Here is a 22,429-nt window from a genome sequence, read left to right on the forward strand (position 1 = left end):
GAATTTGAAGGCTATAGTGATGTAGTATGATGCCATTTATATTCTGCAGTGAGTTGATATGACGTGGATAAAAGTAATTCCGTGCATTTTGTAAATTCTGTTCGATGGCACTGTAACCATTTTACGAACATGGCGCGATTCAATGAGGACATTGACCGGACTGTCCGGGGAGTATGTGACATTCGACCAGAATGGCCAAAATGCAGTCTCTGCAGAATTCCGTATTTTAGCAGCAAGCCTTCCGAATTGGCGTTTTAGAACGAATAAGGACGTTATTTGAACGATTGGCCAAACGGTGAAGGCTAGAAGATTCTGGAATTCTAAATTTTAAAAATTCGAATTATGACGTCATATTTCTGAGAAACGTCAGAAACGGCCATTTTAGCTAAAAATAGCGAAAGAAAACAGAACAACTTTTATCTGCGATTACGAACAGTACGAAATCGAGACTGAAAAATCAACAAAGAACTACCGAACAGCAGAGGACGTTCCGAGTTGCAACTATTGTGCTGTTACAATAGTTGCAAGGCCGTTGCGAGCAACGGTGAAGGGTGAAAACCAGCCCTCCAAGTAAGTGTGAACTCGACATTAAGAAGCTTGATTCGCCGGATTCAGGAATCCGGAAGGGTCTCGGGACGTGAACTTTTATGAACTTATATTGAATTTTAGCATCCGTCATGTCCTGACTTGAATTTAACTGATATTTAAATTCGTTTTGACAAGAATGAGGAGCTAGAAGTAAGGGGGGAAGGGTTGATCCATCTTCGATGGAGATGATGATTTTTATCTACTGAACAAAAACAATAGTAATATAATAAATAGTAGCCCTGTTTTTAGGAGTGACCTCGTGGTCTGGGGATACTGAGACCCAGCCATGAGCTCACTAATTTTGCATGTAATTAAGTTAATTTGAGCGTTCTGGTCGAAGCCGGAGAGCAGTAACGTTTTTGTCGACCCGATGTTAGAAAAGACCACCGAAAAGTACTGGCTTGGTAGAGACGGTGAAAAACATGCAAAGCTCTGTTTAGACGCTAGCCAGTCGTCTTAAGACTTAGTTTTGTTATCCGTCGATATGTATCTTCCGGGCGAATGTTACAATTAACATTAGTTGCGATAGCGATAACAACGAAAATTGTGATTGAAAAACAACAACGAATTGCAGAAGTAGCAGAAACCGCTCCGAGTTGCAAATATTGTGGCGCTACAATAGTTGCAAGGCCGTTGCGAACAACGGTGAAGGGTGGAGGACAGCCTTCCGGAAGGAAGATAAGACTCTTAATTCCCCGGATTCGAGAATCCGGAGGGGTCTCGGGACGGGAATTTTTATTATCTTGTATAAACTTTTAGCTTCCCTGCCATGTCCTGAGTTGAATTTAATTAACAACTGAATTCATTTTGATAAGGATGAGAAGCTAGGAGTTGGAGGAGAGGGTTGATCCATCTTCGATGGAGATGATGATTTTTATCTACTGAACAAAAACAATAATAATTCAATAAGTAGTAGCCCTGTTTTTAGGAGTGACCTCGTGGTCTGGGGATACTGAGACCCTGCCATGAGCTCACTATTCCTGCATTTAAGCTAGTTAATTTGAGCGTTCTGATCGAAGCCGGAGAACAGTTACGTTTTTGTCGACCCGATGTTAGAAAGACCACCAAAAGAACTGGCTTGATAGAGACGGTTAAAAGCATGTAGAACTCTGTTTAGACGTTGGCCAGTCGTCTTAGGACTTAGTTTTATTTTCCGTCGATATGTATCTTCCGGGCGAATGTTACAATTTTCTGATCCGAAAAAATTTGTTAAATTTTAGAAGCCACCGTTAAAAAGTTGTCCGGTTTTCACATGGGACCGTAAGGAGTTTTTCTCGGGGCCATAATTCAAAACGAGTTCGTAACGCTACCATTAATTTAAACAAATACGGATATTTGCGTTCCAAAGGAGTGCAATTCTCGTAATGCGAAGATGCAAGAAGACATTGAAAATCACCAAACGGAATAGAAAACTCACCAAGTGCTTTCCTTGATTTTAAACGACCATTCAACATGATGCTTTCTTCCTTGAATAATTTTTTGTTTCTTTGTATGAATGCAATCTCCCAGCGTTTATACGGCCCTATTCGATCAAACTGTCCTAGGACCAACGTATGACCGAAGGTCCTCAATTAATTGTTTTTTTTTTCTAGAACAGAATGCCACTTGCATTGCAAGTTGCCAACACCCCCATGCAATTTTTCTAGATAGGCTCCGAAAGAACTTGAGCACATGTGCCGTGGGACCCAGTGCAGGTAGTTTTCTTTATTTGGGACTATACTTTGCTGAATAAGTTGCGAATGCTGTCTTTTTGTTAGGCACTTTCATTGATAACGTTACTTTCATAGAAGTGTTTTGTTTATAGATGTGCAGGTGTTAGATTTTTCGATCTGGTTGTCTTGAGTCCCAATGATCTCGATTGTTTTCACGTTATTTTTTCTTCCACATTTCTCTTGTATCCGCATAATACCCTCTACCTCTTTAACTGTCCCCACAAACGTGACTGAACTGACCCCAATAGTCTGTGGCTACGGCCGGCCGAAGTAACAATTTCGGTGCGTATTCATAGGTTCCAAAATAAAAAATCAGTCCCATAGGTTCCAAAATAATAAAGCAGTCGCATAAGTTCCAAATCTTTTCAATGGGCCAAAAGACTAAATTAGCCGAGTCTCGGTTTAAGGTCGCCGGTGGGCGCGCTACGCGCGCGTCGCCGCTTAGCGGCGATAACCGGCTCTAAATTTCGTATAGAGTCCTACCCTTTGGTGGCAAGCTCGCAACACGTTGGCGCGGCTGCGGCGGTCACTATTCTGCAGCTTGAGTTAATGCTGGTTGAACAGTAAACAATCGATCCAAAAATTCGTTGGCTCAAATTTCAACCAATGAGAATTCAAGAAGATAAATTTTGGAACTTATGCGACTGATTTTTTCTTTTGGAACCTATGAATGTTGGAACCTATGGGATTTCACCAACAATTTCCTTTAGACTCGGGCGAAGTTCGCATGACGCCCCCCTATGGTCAACTAACAACAACAACCTTACCGAGATATTTCCAGAACCTTCTGATTGTTTTGCACGACCTGCACTTGCAGCTATCAATTTTCAATTAAAACGTTTATTTTTGGTGTAAGTGACAAAAGTTCCTTTGAAGATTTTTCATTTTCAGACTCTTTGATGTCTTTTTTTTTAAATTTAATTTGTATTTGTCGTTTCTAGCACCAAACATCTTCTCTTTTTGGTATACTTTTCGAGCCTATTTCTTTCCAAAGTTGAATGAGTTGTCGAGGATGACGAAAGATGCTCGATATAACTGTAATTTCATGATAATCATGATAATTAAGACCTTTCGATTATCTTGCGCCACTGTTCTTTCCAATCGGCGAGAGTGGTCGTAACAACAGCAATAAATAGTTAAAGTATAATGAGTGAATGTCATCCATGTAAAACCCTTAGATATAAAAATTGTATTTGATTAATTTGACAAGTGATTGACCGAATAATTTCAGGAAAAATGATAGCTTCATCGGTTGAGCCGATGCAAATCGATGAAGATGATCAGAATGCGGACCTTCCGCAGATGAATGTCGAGAGTGCTGATAGGCCTTACGGGAGTGCTGATGGCGTGACCGCAGACTTCAGAGTTTCATCCTGTTCTATTGACCTTGACGCATATTCACAGCAATACACCGATCTTTATCGAATCAACCGGCTGATGTTTATTGCTGAACACTGTCCTTCACTAAAGAAAGACGCAATTATACTGGCTATTAAAAGTGTCGAAGTGAGTAACTTTTTTTTAAATTCACGTCCTCAAGTTTGACTTTTCCGATATAAAACGGAATGCAATACAAGTGTTTTCTCTTTGTTTTAGAACACGAATAATGTAGAGATGTATAAAAAATTACACGTGCATCTCAGCGAGTCAATTGTTTCAAATGGTAACAGAAATGGAATCGAAAATGGGGCTTCTGAGCGACAGCTACCCCCATTCGATAAATCGTGGCTGGAGACAAGCTCGAGGGCTTCAATGGCTAGATTTGAAAAACTAGATGCGGATCTGAGGAGCTACAAGTCGAATTCTATTAAAGAGAGCATAAGGAGGGGGCACAATGATCTGGGAAAGCATTTTCTGAATATTGGTTGGTATTGGTTAATTATTTTGCGGATAAATTTTAAACGAGATAAATTACAAACGGGACCCTTCCGTGTAGTTACGGTCAGTGCACTAGCTGGATAGGGCCATACCAGCGTTTTAAAACCCTAACCCTTCATCGTCCTAATGTTAGTTTATCTTAGCCGTCCTTCCTCTTCAATAGCGCCTATAAAGTTGTCGATAACTTGATTTTTGAGTAGCGATCTGCACCCTCTTATACATAGTAGTTTTTTTTAGTTCTAATGCAGTTTATCGATTCTGGTAGCTTTCTTTTCTTTTTCACTTAGTTTTTTGGCTAATAGCTGCATCGTCCGCGTGGCTGTTGGAACAGCGCCACCGGTGCATCCGAAAATCAGCGGGCAGAAGCTAGTCTGCTCTACGTTTAAAGTTCTTTGCTCATATTTGGTGTTCTTCAATGTCTCGTGATTTTGTATGCGTCTTTGTGCAGTTTAAGGCAGTTTCTGCGTAAATAAGGCCAATGGACCAGAAATGATTGGTAATACTCTTCTGAAAAACCTCTCAAAGTCACTACCAACATCACTTCACCCGTTTTTCTTTCTAGTCTTCATAAATGATCTACCGTCCTGTGTCATGTCCGCAACATTTGGTTATGCAGACGACTGCAAAATTGTTGGAGACAACCCTTTAACTCTCAACATAGATGTTAGGAGACTTTGGAGGTGGTGCGAGGAAAACTGCATGGCAATGAAACTGACGAAAAGCAAAGTACTCTGTATCAAAGGATCAGCTACGATTGCACTCCTCAATTACAGCTTCGAAACCACTGAAGTAATGAAAGATCTGGGCATCCTGATAACCGACAGGCTCTCTTGGACGCAACACGCAAAAAAGGGCTGGAAAAGCCTTAAACGCTCTCTTCGTACTCAAAAGGAATCTCTCAAAGGCAAATTTCGCGACCAGACAAAACGCATATATCTGTTACGTTGTGCCAATTTTGTGATACGGTTCAGCTATCTGGAAACCATCAAAAGGTCACTTAGGAATCATAAAAAGTGTGCAGCGGAAAGCGATCTCGTGGATTTTCATGACAAGCAATAGCCATATCTCCTATAAAGACAAACTCGTAAAACTTAATATCCTTCCTTTGTCTCTATACCAAGAGCTTCATGTTGGACTGCTATTTGCAAAAATATTAGCTGGAAAAGTTGACATCGACTGGAGAAGCCATGTAAGCATCACTTACGTTGGAAACCGAAGAGCTCAAATGACACGAAATTTCGTCTAAACAAATGCGTCTGAAGAAGTGCGAGTCGGATTTCTGGTTTCGGGCATGTCTTGCTAATCTGTACAACGAATACTTCAAATGTGACCTTTTGTTTGACCCAGAATGCAAAAACAGACTTCTAGGAATGTACACAAAGTTTTTCAAAACTAGCTACAGCGAATCAGATACATGCACTTGGCGCATTTTATGCGAATGCAATAACTGTAGAGACCCGAAGAAACTTACACTTATAACTGAAAGCTAACCTTTGAACAAAGCAATGACTGGGTTTTATGCGAACACTTGGATTATATTCCTAAATCCTTTGTTATTTTTATTATTATTTTGTTTTCGCATGGGGATTGAAAATTTTCACATCAAAGAAAGCGTGACTAAATCGTAAACCTCAGATTCCGTTTGCTTTAATGTCAAGTCGTGCCTCATCTTCAGTTTTAGTTGAATTGTTGACAAAGCTTTCGCCTTGCAACGGCTGAAGTTTCGGCTCAATCTTGACGTCATGGCAAACATCGTTCGTGAGATTGGCGAGTGTGTCTCTACATTCGCAACTTGCACCACATGCACATGTGAATTGGGTTTTGGTCTATTCCCATCCGTATCTTAAGAAAATACCATCTCTGAAGTATCTGCTTAGTGGTAAAACATTGAGCCAGTTAAAGGCTCCCTTTTCAGAGGCCAGGTCGATTGAGCTTTTATCAGTTTCATTTTAGCAGTTAATGAGTTTTGTTTTCTTTCGGTTTGTTCTATCAGTTTTCAATTTTTTTTCCGTAAAAATTTTTCCTTGCTGTGTTATTGCTGTAACAGGATCTTGAGATTCCAGTAGTAGTAATGTTTCCTTAGACCATTCTAGATAGCTTTCATGGTCGGATGGCAGCTTGATGTTAAGACTGCCCATTTTAAGGAAAATATCTCACGGAACTGGTGGTTTTGTGTCTTTACCGACTAGGTTATAGGGATCAGTTGTTCCTTGAACCTTTTCATATGTTTTCAAGTTTTTCATAGTTTTAGGCGTTGTCCTGCTTAGAAATGAAAGCTTCTCTTGAACTCCTTTAGTATAGCAGGCATAAATGTTTTGGGGGGAATTATAAGCGATTTTCGTTAGTTTTTTTTGTTTTGATTTGCTCATTCTGTTGAAACTCGAGAAACGCTTTACATTCAAATTCTGCTCCTATAACAGAACCAAGAACTCGGGCGCCTGCCTGTATAGTGATTCATGTGTTATCGAAGTTTTTCTCAGCTTCACCGAGTTTTCATTTTTGACTATAAGCTGGCATTTGGATGTTTTAACAAGGTATCCAAAGAATTTACCTAGTGATACAATTTTATCGAGGATGGTTCGTAGGCTGCTTAATTTACCGACTGCGGTCCTGTCGTCTGCGTACCATTTCTGGGTTACTTTGTCTACTGATAAAAGTTTTATGAAGGGTATTATGGCTAGACCGAACATGTCCATTGCTAGCGGATCCCGCTGGGTTGTCCATTCTTGAGAGTAGATGTTTTTTTTGTTAACGAACAGTTCAGATGGATTGGACTACGAGTTTTTAATAGCTGTTAAGGAGATTAGTAGGTATTTAAGACGTTTTTCAATTTAGAGAGTTGAAAGCGTTTTTGGCATCTATCAGTAAAACAGCATCGGCGGAGATTTTGCTGTATCGATCTATAGCATGTGGATCGCATATTCAATGCCTAATTTTTGTCCTAGATAGCGTTGGTAGTTTGAACTGAGTGACATGAGTTAGTTTTTTAGGCACTTAAGGCATTTGGTAATTATTCGTCCTGTTATCCTTCGCATATCTCCTATGCTTATGGGTCCTACTCCTGGGTTCGTGTCTAACGGTTTTTATCTACATGCTCTATATGGTTCCGTTAGTTCTGAATTTAGTTCTTCAGTAGCCAATTTTTTGGCAATTTTAGCTATTGTTCTTGAAATCTCAAATGATTGTTGTCTGAAGTGTGTTAAACTACGGCTCCATTCATCTGCATCAAGGCCAGATAGTCCATGAGATCCGTGCCTTCTCATGCCTGCTTTCTTGATATGTTGACCGTTTATCTTATCAAATATCGATGGATAGAAAGGGATTGTTTCATTTGAGACTGGTGTTATTTAGAGATTCACCAGACAGTTTTTTTCAGGAAAAGTTGAATTAAATTAAATGCTGGATGCTGAAATGCAATATGAGCTGAACATTAAGTTGACATTTTTTTCCTAGTAACTTTTAGAACGACTTTAATACCACTTCGAAACTGCGGTAATGCCCTGATTCCTTATTGATTATTTTTACCTGACCTTTTTTTCGAAAACTTAGTGGGAAAGTTTTGCTGGTGGTAAGATCAACGTAAGAAAATAAAAAGTTGTATATTAAAGAACCCTTTTGGTCGTGGTTATACCAGCAATGCAACTTTTTAAAGAAGTAATCTCAGTGTTGAAAAGATTCAGTTTGAGTATCTCCCTTTTCATCACTTGCGAGAGCCAGCGTCTTATCGGGAACTAGACCTTTTTCCTCTGTCAACCAATTTTATTACAAATCTGTTTGAAATTGAAGTCGCTTTATAAGTAAACCAAGGCAACTTCGAGACTGCTTCTCATTTGGCCTCGAGGTAATGCGGTTGCTTTTCTGCCCTAAGGTCTACGATTTGAGTCCCGGTCGGATCTTGTTTTTTTTTCAGTATGTATGAAAATGAATTGTCGGACTTTCGTTTGTCTGCTTATTTTTTGTTGGCTTAGTTGCTACTTTATTTACATTTTTTGTTTTAATTATATGTCATTTGTTACAGGTCTATCCATTTTAGCTCAGCTACTGACCTTATAAACTGTTATTACGTCGTTTTGACTTCAATTTCCGTCTTAGAGTTAAAGCTGATTTTTTTAGGTTTATCAATGCTTATTTTTAGGGCGTCGTAGTTTCCGTACATTTATTATGAGTAATGAACAATATGAATACTCTTATATAAGTCTTGGTAATTTTTTTTCAGGAAAAAAGTCTTAATATTGTTCACGCTCAATTTTAATTTTTCGCGGTTTGATTTAGCTTTTTTATTAAAGGCATTAAAAGTTAAATGATTGATCCAGTTTTCTCAAATTGGGTTATTTTTAACAAAAAGTGCCATCATAAGTTGTTCATGAAATTCAAAGAGCTTTAAGGGCATATGTTTTTTCTTTAAAATTCGAAAGTTGATTTTTTTCGGTTTCGTGTTTCTTACTCTGTTTCAACCGTCAGTCGGCTATCTTTTTTCATTGCTTGCATGGCGTCTTATAGCTTTCTTACTTATTCGGATTTATGCCGTGAAAGGGAATTTTTTAGTTTTCTTCATCAATTTGTTTGGCCATTAAACTGTTTGATTTTCAGTGGCAATTGCCGCTTGTCCTTTGAATACTACTGGCAAAGTGTGTTTACTGTGAGAGAAGTGTGTTTTGCATTAATAACAGAATCTCTAAAATACCAAAACAGAATAACAAGTATTCTTATTGGGTTCGTCGATTCAATATACTCTGGAACACTATTTTATCAAACAGCAAACGCTATTTAATTAGTTCATTACATGAAGCTCTAACAACAAAGTTGCAAGAAGCGCAAAAAAGTTTTTTTTTTGGTTCTGAGTTTGGCTAATTTTTGTCTGTTGGCTACGTCTTTTATCTTGGATTCGAAGCCTCTCTTTTAAGAGACTTTAAAACGCTGTATGGTTTGACCCGGTTAAGACATCGAATATATTGTTCGCGCTGTAGTGAATAAACTTGCGTGACGCGTGTTCTGATTTCAAAAATTCAATCCAGGTGACCTTCAATCGGCTCTCAAATCCTTCACCAGGACACGTGACTACTGCACCTCCAGCAAACACATTCTGGACATGTGTTTCAACGTCATAGGCGTGAACATTCTGCTTAAAAACTGGTTCCACGTGCAGAGTTTTGTCATGAAAGCCGAACAAACTCAAGAACAATCTGTGCAAGATTCACATTCGAAAAAAGTGCACTCAAAAGCAGCATGGTTGAAGTGCGCTTTTGGAGTCGCAGAACTTGCGTTTAAGAGGTACAGATCGACTGCAAAGGCATTCGTGGGAATTTCACCTGAAAATTGTCCCGATGATTTTGTATCGCCGGCCAATGTGGCTCTGTATGGAGGGTTATGCGCTCTTGCATGTTACAACCGAGACGAGCTCCGTGATAATATTTTGACAAATACAAATTTTAAGCAACTTCTCGAAGCTGAACCCCAATTAAGAGAAGTTATAACATCGTTCCATGAGTCCAACTACAAAAGGTGTTTCAAAATCATGGACGAAATGAAAAATAACTGGCTGTTGGATCTATATTTGTCTAGTCACGTGGATACATTGTACAAAATGATCCGCGAAAGAGCTCTCTGTCAGTACTTCGGATCTTACTCGTCAATAGACATGAGAAAAATGGCGACCGCTTTCAACACATCAGTTGATGATTTACAAGAAGAATTGGCAGTTTTGATTCAAAATGACGCCATACAAGGAAGAATTGATTCGCATAACAAAATTTTACTTGCGAAAGAAGTCAATCACAGAACGGCGATTTTAGACAAAGCTGTCGAACTTGGCGATGAGTTTGAACGTAAAAGTAATGTGATGTTAGCGAAGTGCGCGCTAGTTAAAGCTAGAGTTGTTGTTAGTTGGAAAAATGGCCAAGGTCGTGATAATGACCAGTCTGCTAGCAGCACTTCAGCCGTTGCCACAAAAACCAGATCCCAAAACCTCCACGCAACTTCTGGAATGACAATTTTTGGATCCTAATTGAGGATTTCTGATACCTTTCATGAACTTAAATTTCTGTGATATCAAAGTACAATGTGAATTGATTTAATGCGTTTGAAGGATTGAAAAGATGAAAAGCCAAAGTGATTAATTGAATGTGATCCAAATTTAGTTTAAATTAACTGAAATTCTTATCAACTTAAAACAGTGATTTTGTTTTTAGTACAAATAGTGCCAATAAGACGATGGTCGGAAGGTGCCCTTAAATCAAGTAAATTTTAATTAGAATCGGACGATTTACCAACAATTCCTGCCTTTAGAGTATAGAAAATAAAAAGAATTCCAAGCCCTGAAAGCCATTAATTTGAGATTTCGGCTTAGATGCTGTTGAGTTGAATGAGCTTTTGATGCTAGTCTATGAAGCAATGTCCCGCGATAGTAATTGATGTCTGAGCTTGGTGTTGCCTTTACTTACTCGTTTCAACTGTTTTCAGATTACGATTTGCAATTTTGTAGTACTTTGCACCGCCGATTAGACTGTTTTGTACATTTAACCCACATTTGTAAACCACAGATGAGCAGATAAGCAAATAGTATTGAAGCCTTTAATGAACTCAAACAGATTTTCCATCACTGGGTTTTCGATGTTCTCAAAACAAAACGACCTGAACAACCCACCTGGAAAATCAACAACAACATCTTCAAATAATGCCAGTCATTCTAGATCGAGTAGCGGAGATAACGATAGCGGTTTGATTGCTTCTTTACCCATTGCGACATCCAGTAACGGGCATTCCGGAAGCTCACAGGCTCATGATGAGTTGACAGTACGAGAGATATTATCCTCGCTTTTTCCCCCATTTAGGGAAACAGGCCCGGTCCTGTTAGCCCAGATTGATGCCCTGATTCAGAAGGAGTTTGGAGGTAAACTGGAGAGGTTTCTGAATAGTTTTCTGCTGCAAGCGAAGCCAGTGTTGCAGTGGATTCGGGATGACGCCAAGAATGCTCTGTTGAACAGGGAGTGTTGTCCTGCTATTTTGCCAGAAGGTATGTTCAAATATTATCGGGTTTGTTAAATCCTGAGTTATTCGAATGTTTTTTTTTAATGAAAATCATGGCGACCTTTTTAATCAGACATCAGACAATACTAGAAAAAAAGGAAGGAATTATGTAATAGAATGGGTTTTTCCTCCCTATTTTGGTATCCGTGGGAAAATATTGTTTTGGGTCAATTGTGGTATCAGATAAAAGCACATTAAGTAGTGACTCGGTTTTAGTTTTGTTATTGTAAAAAAAATCTTCGTGCCTCTAAAAGCTTTTTAAAAGGGAAAAAAGTCTTTTTTTTGCTAATGATTTCAAACTGTTTTTTGGCAATTCAAGTTTAGGCAGTGGAGGCGTGTTCTTTGCGTGTACAGCGTAAAATACGTCTCTGGCCTTAAAATAGGTATCTTCATTGATTTTAGCTGTGCTAAACTTTTTAGTAGTCCTAGAAAAAGATTTGTGAATATCGTCTTAAGTTATTCAGCCTCTCAGAGGTTATTTTAGTTGTATTTTCTTAATTACCTTTGGCCTTGATTTTTCAAAGTTCAAATGAAGTTTTTGGTCACGAGTTCACTGAAAACTATTTCACAGATTGTAGGTTCACAATCAAGTAAAATAATCTGTTAAACCTTCTGTAATATTTTCATTCTTTACACATTTTAGCAAATTTGAACTTCAAGGTATTTTGCAATGCTCTAGGCTGGCCTCTCGTGTTTAACAAAGGCCTTGTTATCAACCTGTTTGAAATATCCGAATCCCATCTTCAATCCGGAGACTTTTACCTCATTCTGGCGCGCGATTCAGCCAATCAGAATCAAGCAACTCCGTTCAATGAGAACCTCGACCTCTTCGTGAAGTTTTTCGCGAGAGGAGCTGTGCATTCGTTTAAAGTTGCAGCGGAGAGCTTCGAGGAACTGTTCACTGAGGAGTTTATGAGGGGAGTTCCAACTCAAATGGGCCAAGATGTTGTACTGCAGAACGTGCTTTGCTCATCAAATAGAGGTTTTTTTTATGTTTTTTTTTTTATTTTTTTGTTTCAAATTCAAAGTTGTACGAGTATCGAGAAAATGGGTTTTCAATTTTTGAATTTGTTTCAAATTCAAAGTTGTACGAGTATCGAGAAAAATGGGTTTTCAATTTTTGAATTTGTTTCAAATTCAAAGTTGTACGAGTATCGAGAAAATGGGTTTTCAATTTTTGAAATTGTTTCAAATTCAAAGTTGTACGAGTGTCGAGAAAATTGGGTTTTCAATTCTTGAATTTGTTTCAAATTCAAAGTTGTACGAGTATCGAGAAAATGGGTTTTCAATTTTTGAATTTGTTTCAAATTCAAAGTTGTACGAGTATCGAGAAAATGGGTTTTCAATTTTTGAATTTGTTTCAAATTCAAAGTTGTACGAGTATCGAGAAAAATGGATTTTCATTTTGTTTCAAATTGAGCGGAAAAAGCGAGCCTGCATAACGCGCTTTTTAGCGCCACTCCAGGAATCAAAAACTTCTTAAGTTTAAAAAAATTGTAGAATACTTCTTGTCGTTTTGTTTACAAAGTCTTGTTTGTCGTTTTTTTACAAAGTGATGTCCAATTTGCATATTTTACTATGAATTTTCAATATCCTAAGTTCTAGTTTTTGTTCAGATCCTTTCATCACATCACGCAGAAAAAAACGAATATAACCACGCAGTTATTTGAAAAAGAACTGACTTTTTTTGTTTTGTTTTAAGACGGTCGGAACATTCTCTGCTACATGCACAGTAACCGGTTATCCTTGTTTCTTATGGTTTCCTTGGGTTTATGGACACTTTTCTAACAGTCTGTTGGCTATATTTATACAGTGTCACCATTAGCATATCGATAAATGGTTTGACTGACAGGGTTTTTAAAGCTAATTTTCCGATATCCGGAAAACAAAGCATTTAAGTTTCGACCGGATAATAAATTTGAATTCGCAACGCTAGAGATTTTAAAGTTCGATCTTCTCTTCGCCGGTTAGACTCTACCGGTTTCAAAACTGGTCACCTTAGCGACGTAATACCACTTTTTTGTGTACATTTTTGATCCTTTCGGTAGCATTACCGTTTTTGATAAGTTAAGTAGATATGCTATTTTTTCTCCCTCAATTGATCGAAATGATTGTTTTTAAATTACCCATTTTTCAAGTGTATCTTCACGGCACACTCGCTCAGGGCATTAAAATTGAAAGAGAACTTCATCACTTCTTTTTGAAGATCAAAATAAAAGCCAGTGTCGAAATATAATTGTTAAATCGGCTCATTTTCAACTTTATATGATCCTAGTTTTAAAGATACGCTGAGGTCACACATTTTTTTTTGTCTAGCTTCATCAAATAAATATAGACTATAAGTTAGAACTACTTCATTTGAAAATGTTTATAGTGAATTTTGAAGTGATTTGATACTTGACTGTGCTTGAGCAATGCGAATTTATAAAAATAACTGTGCTTAAGTTCTGTTTTTATTGAATTTGACCAAATTTAGCAGATATTTTGTCAAGTCATTGTAAAAAAAATTCGCCAGCTTGAATTATTGTGATTCGTTTCATTGAAAATTGAAACTTTTTTGGTTCTAAAAAGTTAACTGTTCAATAACCTGGCTCCCAAGAAGAAGAGGCGGCGTTTCAAACGCTGTCTGGGTAAAAACTTGGGGGCTTTTATAGTCGAGTTATCAGATGTTATCGTTGACATGCTCGATTGTAAGTTACATTAGTAAAGTTGAAAAAATACTTTTGTAATTAAAAATTTTTTTTTTTAAACTATTATACAATTAGTAATTTTTGTATCGTAGATTTCTTCGGTTTTTTCATGAATGAAAGAAAGCTGGAATCATTTTTGCATTCAACATTCTCGTCAATATTTAAGTCATCATCATATTTAATTATTTTTCTCATCGTAAGCAATTTTTCTTTCGTAAAGTAAAACTATCATGCATTCTTAACTGTTTTTTTTTTCAGTGTTGTTTTTTCTTTCAGGTATAATCAACTACTCCTGGTCAGACGTTGTACTAAGCAAGACCACCAACACATGTGATGACGAAGAACCAGACTCACCCTCACTCCCAAGGAACTCAGCCGCTCTCTTCGGTCGATCTCTGAGACGCTCATCGCCAGCTCTGTCTTCCAGTCTGCCAGACTTGACTCTGTCAGCAATCGAAATTGACTTCCCATCTGGTGCACAACAATCACAAGGTGTGATATTTGTTTAAACTTCTATCTCCATTCGAGATGAATAGTGCCCATATATTTTTATTAATTTAGTCCTAAAAGCAGTAATTTCTTTGAACTCATTGTTTCGATGAATCAAGGAGTGGAAAGGAACCGTGACCTCGATTTCTTAAACCTAGTTTTTCAGGTAAATCAAAGGAGATCGTAATCGATTGAGTTTCGTTGCATGTTAGAAAGATCAGTCAAGATTCGGTTTTTTTTAAACGTTAACAGAGAAACAGTCTGTTTTTTTTTCTATTCTGGCGCAATCACAGCGAAGAGCTGATAAAGTTGAGTATTAATTTAGAAGACGAACTTTTTTTTGCTCTAACCACTCGAAAGATTGAGTAGGAACTATGACGTTAGGCCGTTTTTTCCATGCAAAATCAGTTATCTCGTTTAAAACGCGTAGGGCATCGAATTTTGTATCATATTCCCTTTCCTTTTCAGTCGTGTTTGGGACAAATTCGAAAAAATTGAGTCTTAACTTAAAAACAGCTGTGTATCATTGCGTTCATTGAAAAATTTTCAACCGTCGGTTGGCTTTGTTTTTGAAATAAAATTTAGATTTGATTAAGTAATTTAGAACTTTTTTTTTTAGTTTTTTGTATCTTGTAAATTAGTCGGAACTTTATGCTACTGCATAGCATCTTACTACTTCTGTTTCTACATTTTTTCTTCTTTTTTTTCTATGTTCATCTTTCACAACTAAGGCGTGTAGTGTAATACAGGGCTAATTCACAATGGATTCTGATGGTTACGCTTTCGATTGGTAAGCGTCATCGAATCGGAATTTAGACTTTTTCGGGTTAACAACTAGTTTAATATGATCCTCATTTTACCTTTGGTTCATACCAATGCAAAAGTCAGACCTTTATTCGCGCTGGTGGCAAAGCTAGCGCACCTGCTTCTATAGACAAAGGTAAATGGTTCGAATCTCGCGAAGCCCTGTTTTTTTAAACGGAAAATTTTCCGCGCTTCAAAAAAATGCTTGTCTGCTGGTTTGTGTCGAATTAGTTACCGCAGCACCAAATTTGCCCTAAGATCGGTTTTTACCTAGTTTGAAAATGATTTCAGTGTCCATCTGTGCATTTGGTGAAGTTGTAATACCCATGCTTGAGGCGACAAATCTCGGAAGTTCAATTTCAGTCAGGACCTGTGTTTTTGGAAACTGAAAAATTTTCGACCGTTTCAAACTGTCATGTCTGCTTATTTTGTCGGCGTAGTTCACGGCAAAATTATTTGATTTCTTTTTAGCATTTTGAAAGTTCTAAGTAAAATTTCTAAGGATGCAGTTTTTATCCTTTTTTGCAATTTTGTTAATTTTTTTGACAAATTTGATTGAAGGTTTTTTTTTAGCAATTTAGTCTGAAGGTTTTTAAGTTTTTGATTTCTTTTGCGGTAATCATATTCACTCATTTTTGTATCGCAAGTGGTGCGAAGCTCAGTTTCGCCTCTCTGTATCAATGCTGCAATTTTGCAACATCCGTAATAATATTAGTTTAATCTGAAGATATTTCAACAATGATTATGTATGTACAGTTTTTAATGGTGAAAATTTTTTGCATTCTTTTGATTTTTTTTTGTTATATTCAGTTTTTGTTAAAAAACAGGCAAATCTGTTTAATCTCTTGTTTCAAAAAAGATGTGATTGACCTCTGTTTATAAAAAAAAGTACGTTAATTTCTTTTGAATTCCCAGCGAAATAAAAAAAAACCTATTGTTCCATTTTTCTCTATAAGAAAAAAGTGTCGATCATAAACAATTCTTGAAATTCAAAGAGTCTTAAGGTGTTAAGTTTTATTCGAAAGTTAAAGATTATTCAAAGTTTTTCCATCATTTTATTGTTTTCCTTGAGTTCTACTTTTTCCAACCATCTGTTTGGTATCCATTTTAAGTTGGGAAAATTGAGTTGTCTTGCTTGAGAGTCATAAAAAAGAAACTATTTTATCATAAACCACAATTATTTTTTGTTTATCAGATCAATTAAGCTAATTGATCCGAACATTCGAAAAGTGGAAAGGAACTTCGGATTTGGTTTCGGAAGTTGCGCTTTCCAATTACGAAAGTGTAAAGATCACGGAAAACGTGATCGACTTCTAGTTTCGAAAGTGGAATTTAGTTTTCAGATTTCCCAGCGGAATAAAAACTTACTTTTTGATCCAGGTTTTTCAAGTCTTAGAGAGCTTTAAACTCAGTCATTTTTGGATCTGAAATTCGAAAGATGAAGTTTTTTCAAAAACAATTAAGATCAGTTTTTCTTTTGTTTTTTTTTTGCATTGATTTGCTCTTTTGTCATAATAGATTTTTTCTTATATCAGTTTTGTTAGATTATTCTGTCGTATTTGGACAGCAACAGGTTATCCTTGTTTGTGATTTATACTGATGATATTATTAGCTCTTTGAAACAGATTTTAGTCATCCATCAAATGGGTTTTTAGTGATATACGTCTGAGAATTGTTCCTTAGAAGGAAAAACCAATTTCACATTCAGACTATCTAGTTGAGCCATTTTCAGTTTTTTCAAACAATTAACGTCAAAAACGCTATAGAAAAATTGCGGTTGGTGTTTAAGTTAAAGGTTTTTTTGCCACAGCGCCACTTTAAAGTACCCAAAGGAAAATGATGTCACAAAAACATTACGGACAAATTTTCTAAACGCTCAATTTTGTCAGCGTTCTCAATTCTACATAAGCTGGTAAAATACATCCGTCCCTTTTTAGTTAATAGTTAATTGGCTCATCCAAGCGTGAACGAAAATTTTTCTTTGACTCGAATAAATGCCATTTGTAAGGTAAATTGACATAATTACACATTTCTTAAGCTTTTTCAACTGAGGAAATATAATGGTGGTTGAAACATCTTATCAGTGCTTGATCACCTTTTAATCAAACTACTTTTTCGTTGTTATTAGTCGCATTTTGGTTCAGGTTTTTCGATTCTTCGTACCTTTTTTAGTTAATTGGGAAATTGTTGAAATACCCGCTATTCAATTAACGTTGTTTTTTTAAAAAAAAACTGAAATGTCATTCAGATTGTTAAAAGAAGGAAATGTGTTTAGCAAGCCACCCCTGTAGCGATTTTCACCAAAGAACTCTCAGCAATCTAAATGCACAAATGTCATGCGAAGCAAGAGTAGAACATCACGTCGAACCCAAAATTAGCCGAAACCCAATCACGCCCCTAAGAAGATCAACGTCGATGCGAAAAGCCGAATCTCTTTCAAGGTCACTTGCCTCGAGTAGTTTGTTACAACAGCGAAGGTCGGCAACTCCTTCTTATTTGAACTCGGACAGCTCGTGTAACAGTACCTTAACGTCGGCAGGGGGTCTCGTTGACAACTCCTCGTCATTCGGGGGTTCCACGAGCTCAGTTGAACAATCAGACGACAGTGCTCACGATATCCGAAGATTGTCGAACGGTTCGACTGGTCAACTTCCAATAATGACCCGAAGTTCGAGTCGAAAAAAGCAATTCACAGCCGAGTTTAGTAGTTCAACAAGCTCGTTGAGTGATTCAATGGCTAATCAAGCTTTGGATCTCAACTTCGAGTTGCTCGATTGTGGCGCGTTGAAATTAACATGCGGTGAAGATTCGCACAAATCAAGAATTGTAGAAGTTTTAGCCAACAATCCAATCTTAAACATAACAGAATCACAAGAAATAGCCAGGCTTATTTGTTATTTCCATAGTTGTTTGTCCCAAAGTGAGCAAGTTAGAGGCCTGTGTTTAATAGTTGACGGACGAGTTACGAGGAAAAACTCCCTGGAGAAAGTAGCCGAGGCGTTCAGGATGTCGGAGGAGCTTTCGGCAGGCGCCATTGCGAGAATCATCATCCTATGTGGTAACTCAGGAAGCACTTTGTTTCACTCTATCAATTTCAGTCACGACCCGACAATGGTTGAGTTTTTCAACAAAGCGGACGCTTTTTACAACGCGATTCCGAAGCTGCAGTTGACGAGTACGTTTAACGGGAACCTTTCGAATCATCACGAGGAATGGGTTCGCTTCAGAATGAAGTTGGAACCCTATGTAAGCAGCTGTGAAATGGCCTTGACCCAAATAGAAAGATGCAAGAAAATCTACAACCAACACTTCCTGCCATCAAAATTGAAAGAACTGAACCGAGTCTTGAAAGAACACCAAGCGAATATTGCGAAGCTGAGAAATGAGCAATATTTATGCAGCAATAATAACCAAATATTGGCGAGGCTTCGTGAAGAAGCTACAGCGATTTCGGAGTTTCCTGACGCTTATAACGCCGTTGATTCCGCTGAACGTCTGCAAATGAAACTGAATTCAGAGTTTTGTGAGCTGGACGCTCATTCAAAAAGTTACATAACAGCCATTGAAGCGGCGATTGCGGCTAGACAGTTCACAGACGAGTATAAAAAAATACTAAGTTGGTTCCAGAAACGAGGCGAAGTTTTCTTGGAGGACAGTCTGCTGGGAGAAAATTTACAGTCGTTAATGAATGCCGAAAAAGAGTTCGATAGGTTTAATTACCACGCTATGAAGTATTGCGAAAAGGCAGGGGATATAATTGACGAAGCTTCCCAGTTGAATAACCAAGACGTGAAAACAAAGTCAGACCATTTGAAGAATGTTGTTCAATCGTTTGTGGCAAAAATGGATAAACGTAAAACACAAATTGAAAACATGCTCCAAATTTACCAACATATTGACCGGGCAATTGAATGGGCTCTGAATGGAATGCATTTTTTGGCTAAAATGAACATGGATCGTGTGCAAACAGAATCAGGATGTCTAAAACTTCTGAAAAACATGGAACGGTACCAAGCGAAATATCCGCAAATTACGAAAGAAATGTTTGATCGCATGGAAGCACTTAGTAAGGAGCTGGAAAATGATAATTTACTTGAACAGTTACAGTTTGCTAGGAAGAAGTGCAAAGATATTGATGATTTATTTTGTCGGCGGAATCATAGTATCCAGAAAAGTTTGGATAGTATTCGTTGCGTGCCTGTGTACGTTGACAGAATTCATCAGAATAAACGAGCGAGTTCGGCTTATTGTCCACCAATGAGACTCGACTTCGAATCATCAAGTGCTGCGGAAGATACGGACGGGGATCTCTTGGACTCCGAACCGATGTTGCTCCGAGATCCCCAACGTCGCGCAAGTTGCTTCCAATTTCAAGGCTATGAAAGCATCGGAAACACGACAACAGATACGGGTTCCGACTTGGACTCAAACCCGGGTACTCCTGTTGTACAGAGGAAAGTTCCGAGAGCTGCTGAAAGTTCAAGACAGTGTAAGGAGAAAGATGAAGAAACGGATCTTGAGGAATTGATTCCGATTGATGAAATTGCCTTAAACGATAATCAGGAACAGGTAATGGATCAAAACTCAGGTTCGGACAGCGACAGTAGTGTAGTGACGATGACGCATAGACCTGGAGGTGCTGGAACAGTTGCTGGAAGGGTGAAGCGAAGGAAACAAAATACTGTATCTGCAGCGACTAGACATAAACGAACACAAAGTCTTATTCAAATGGCATCAGCGAACCCCAGTTCGGAGAATCTGAGTAAAAGTGTGAGGCTTCCGAGGAAGCAGATATCAAGAAGTGGATCACAAACGTCCAGGACCTCCTCGACGTTGACAGGAGGTCATACCTCGATCAGCACTCCTATGGTTTCATCAATCAGTTCACTAGCCTCGATTCAAAGCTCGCCACAAGAACACGAAACAACGTCCAATACTTCTATAACACATAGTGAAGAAACTCCGCCTAAAAACTCCTCTAGTTGCTTTGGAGTGTCTCACGAAATCGAAGATGACGCCAGAAGCATTCAAATGGAGACAGAGCTTTTAGAGCAAACGAGAAATGAGCTTTTATCCACTTCGCCGAAGTCGTGGTCTATAAATAACCAATCAGAAATTGTGAATCCACCACAAGGAAAGAAAATAATGATAGAAAGTTCGAGTTCAAAAGTTCCCGAGTTTTCCACCCATTTGAAGCACGTGATCGCCGAAATGATTCAAAGTGAGCGGGATTACATCGCAAGTTTGGATTACATAATCGTGAATTACTGTCCCGAAGTTGAACGCTTAGACGTTCCGCAAGCGTTGAGAGGAAAAAGAAATTTAGTTTTCGGGAACGTGGAAAAATTCTACGAATTTCATGCACATACATTTCAAAAAGAACTGGAATTGTATGCAAACGATCCTTTGGGAGTTGGCGCAGCCTTCGTGAAATATGAATCTGATTTCTACATGTACGCACTGTATAATCAGAACAAGCCAAAGTGTGATCAAATTTTGGCCGAATGCGGCAACTCGTTTTTTGCTCGCAAACAACTGCAATTGAATGACAGAATGAATTTAGCAAGTTATCTGTTAAAACCGATTCAAAGGTTGGCGAAATATGCATTGTTGCTGCAAGATTTAATGAAGCATTGCCCTAAAAGTCACCCACACGAGCAAACGCTGGAATGTGCAATCACTATTGTGAAGTTTTTGCTGCGTCATGGAAATGATTTACTGGCTTTGGAGTCCCTTAAAGACTGTGACTTAGAACTAAAAGATTACGGAAGGCTTTTGAGGCAAGAGGAGTTCTTAGTCTACCAAGGACGCAAAAAGTTCATGAGACATATCTTCTTGTTTGAAGATTTGCTGCTGTTTAGTAAAACGAAAAAGTCGAGAAAAGGCCATGATTACTACCAGTATAAGCACTCATTGAAAATGCAAGATATCGGTTTGACCCAAAACATCGGAGAAAGCGGATATAAATTTGAAATTTGGTTCAGAAAACTCAAAGCGGGGGAAAATTACACTATCCAAGCCCCGACGTCTGAAATCAAGAACTCATGGGTCAATGAATTTACCAAGCTGCTCTGGGACCAAGCGAGGAAAAAACGGGATCGAAGGTTCAAAGAAATGGAATCACTAGGAATTGGTTACAAGCCATTTATTGACATCAACCCGAATGAAGATCAAATCAATGACCGAAACGTGAACAACTTTTTGCTCAGCCGTGGGAGCAAAATGAGAAACAGTATCGCAGTTCCGACTGTTGAGTTCGTTAACAATCAGAATTCAAAGCGACCCCACTCGTTGATTTCAATGTCAAGTGGATCAAGCGCGAGCACTTTGTCATCTCAAAGCTCAGTTATAGGGTCATTGACCTTAGCAAATTATGACTCATCGTCGCTTAACTCAACCCCGGAACACAGAAGAAACTCAGTGGCCAATATTAGTACCAAAATGGGAGGTCATATGTATAATTCCCTAATTTACCCGCCGGGATATTTACACAGCATATCGCATCAGCCAACGACAAGCAGTCCGATTAAAATGGCAACCCTAGGGTTAGAAAGTCGACAGATGTTGAATGAAATCAAAGAGGAGCCTACCAATCAGCATTTGACCTTGACTAAAAGTGTCTCTCAGAATATAGATTTGAACCGTACTTTGTTGCCCAATGAAGCAACTATGTCACACGAAGAATCAAACATTGAACACACTTAATTGATGTAATAAACAAATAATTTAACAGATGTTGTACAATGTTCGAGTATTTAGATTTTACTTTTTACAGCAGACGCTTATTTTAAAGTTTGAAAAACAACGATTGCACCATTCATTTCACAAGTAAGCTGGTTTTAGCCCGTAAAATTTGAATTCGTGAAATTTGTGAAATGATATACTTAATTTATTGTTTTCGTTTTGCAGCTTCTGTTAGTAAACAGTAACTTGTTGAATTTTTTTTTTTAATTTTTTAGATATGATAAAGGCAACGTGTTTGTTTCGCTCTTACTTTTGTTTGTCTTTAGGGCCTGTACTCTGTATATCTGGTTGGTTAGCAACTTCTTTGAATAATTTAATTAGAGTATTTTGTCATAACATCACTTATAAGTAAGAGTGAATCATCTAGGATTGTTTCTAAGGATTCAGTTGTGAAAAATTTGCATAATTGTTTGATGCTTAATCAAAGCAGGCGCTCAAACTGTGATAAATGCACAATGTGTTAAACGACTCACATGATTTATATTTGCACAATTTTGG

The 22,429-nt window shown here is 37.9% G+C and overlaps 2 protein-coding genes across 2 annotated transcripts; both read left to right on the forward strand.

Moving 5' to 3' along the window:
• Positions 1–2,183: 2,183 nt before the first annotated feature.
• On the forward strand, positions 2,184–10,331 carry LOC134852848 (COP9 signalosome complex subunit 1-like). The gene is made up of 4 exons (XM_063868680.1): positions 2,184–2,282; positions 3,532–3,806; positions 3,897–4,164; positions 9,194–10,331. Exons 2-4 carry the CDS (start codon positions 3,537–3,539, stop codon positions 10,180–10,182), a joined length of 1,527 nt encoding a protein of 508 aa, XP_063724750.1. The 5' UTR covers positions 2,184–2,282; positions 3,532–3,536; the 3' UTR covers positions 10,183–10,331.
• A 310-nt stretch (positions 10,332–10,641) lies between these two features.
• LOC134852811 (uncharacterized) lies at positions 10,642–22,220 on the forward strand. Its single transcript, XM_063868608.1, has 4 exons — positions 10,642–11,190; positions 11,884–12,186; positions 14,171–14,386; positions 17,463–22,220. Exons 1-4 carry the CDS (start codon positions 10,752–10,754, stop codon positions 21,890–21,892), a joined length of 5,388 nt encoding a protein of 1,795 aa, XP_063724678.1. The 5' UTR covers positions 10,642–10,751; the 3' UTR covers positions 21,893–22,220.
• The last annotated feature ends 209 nt before the right edge of the window (positions 22,221–22,429 follow it).

The sequence above is a fragment of the Symsagittifera roscoffensis genome, chromosome 8, assembly GCF_963678635.1.
Source record: "Symsagittifera roscoffensis chromosome 8, txSymRosc1.1, whole genome shotgun sequence".
NCBI classification, from domain to species: Eukaryota; Metazoa; Xenacoelomorpha; order Acoela; family Convolutidae; genus Symsagittifera; species Symsagittifera roscoffensis.

Bases quoted from the DNA above. Each gene is read 5' to 3' on its own strand.
- LOC134852848 (XM_063868680.1), top strand. From the start codon at position 3,537: ATGATAGCTTCATCGGTTGAGCCGATGCAAATCGATGAAGATGATCAG. The intron at 3,807-3,896 runs GTGAGTAACTTT...TCTTTGTTTTAG, and splicing joins TGGCTATTAAAAGTGTCGAA to AACACGAATAATGTAGAGAT. The intron at 4,165-9,193 runs GTTGGTATTGGT...AATTCAATCCAG, and splicing joins AAAGCATTTTCTGAATATTG to GTGACCTTCAATCGGCTCTC.
- LOC134852811 (XM_063868608.1), top strand. From the start codon at position 10,752: ATGAACTCAAACAGATTTTCCATCACTGGGTTTTCGATGTTCTCAAAA. The intron at 11,191-11,883 runs GTATGTTCAAAT...GCAATGCTCTAG, and splicing joins TCCTGCTATTTTGCCAGAAG to GCTGGCCTCTCGTGTTTAAC. The intron at 12,187-14,170 runs GTTTTTTTTATG...TTTTTCTTTCAG, and splicing joins GCTTTGCTCATCAAATAGAG to GTATAATCAACTACTCCTGG.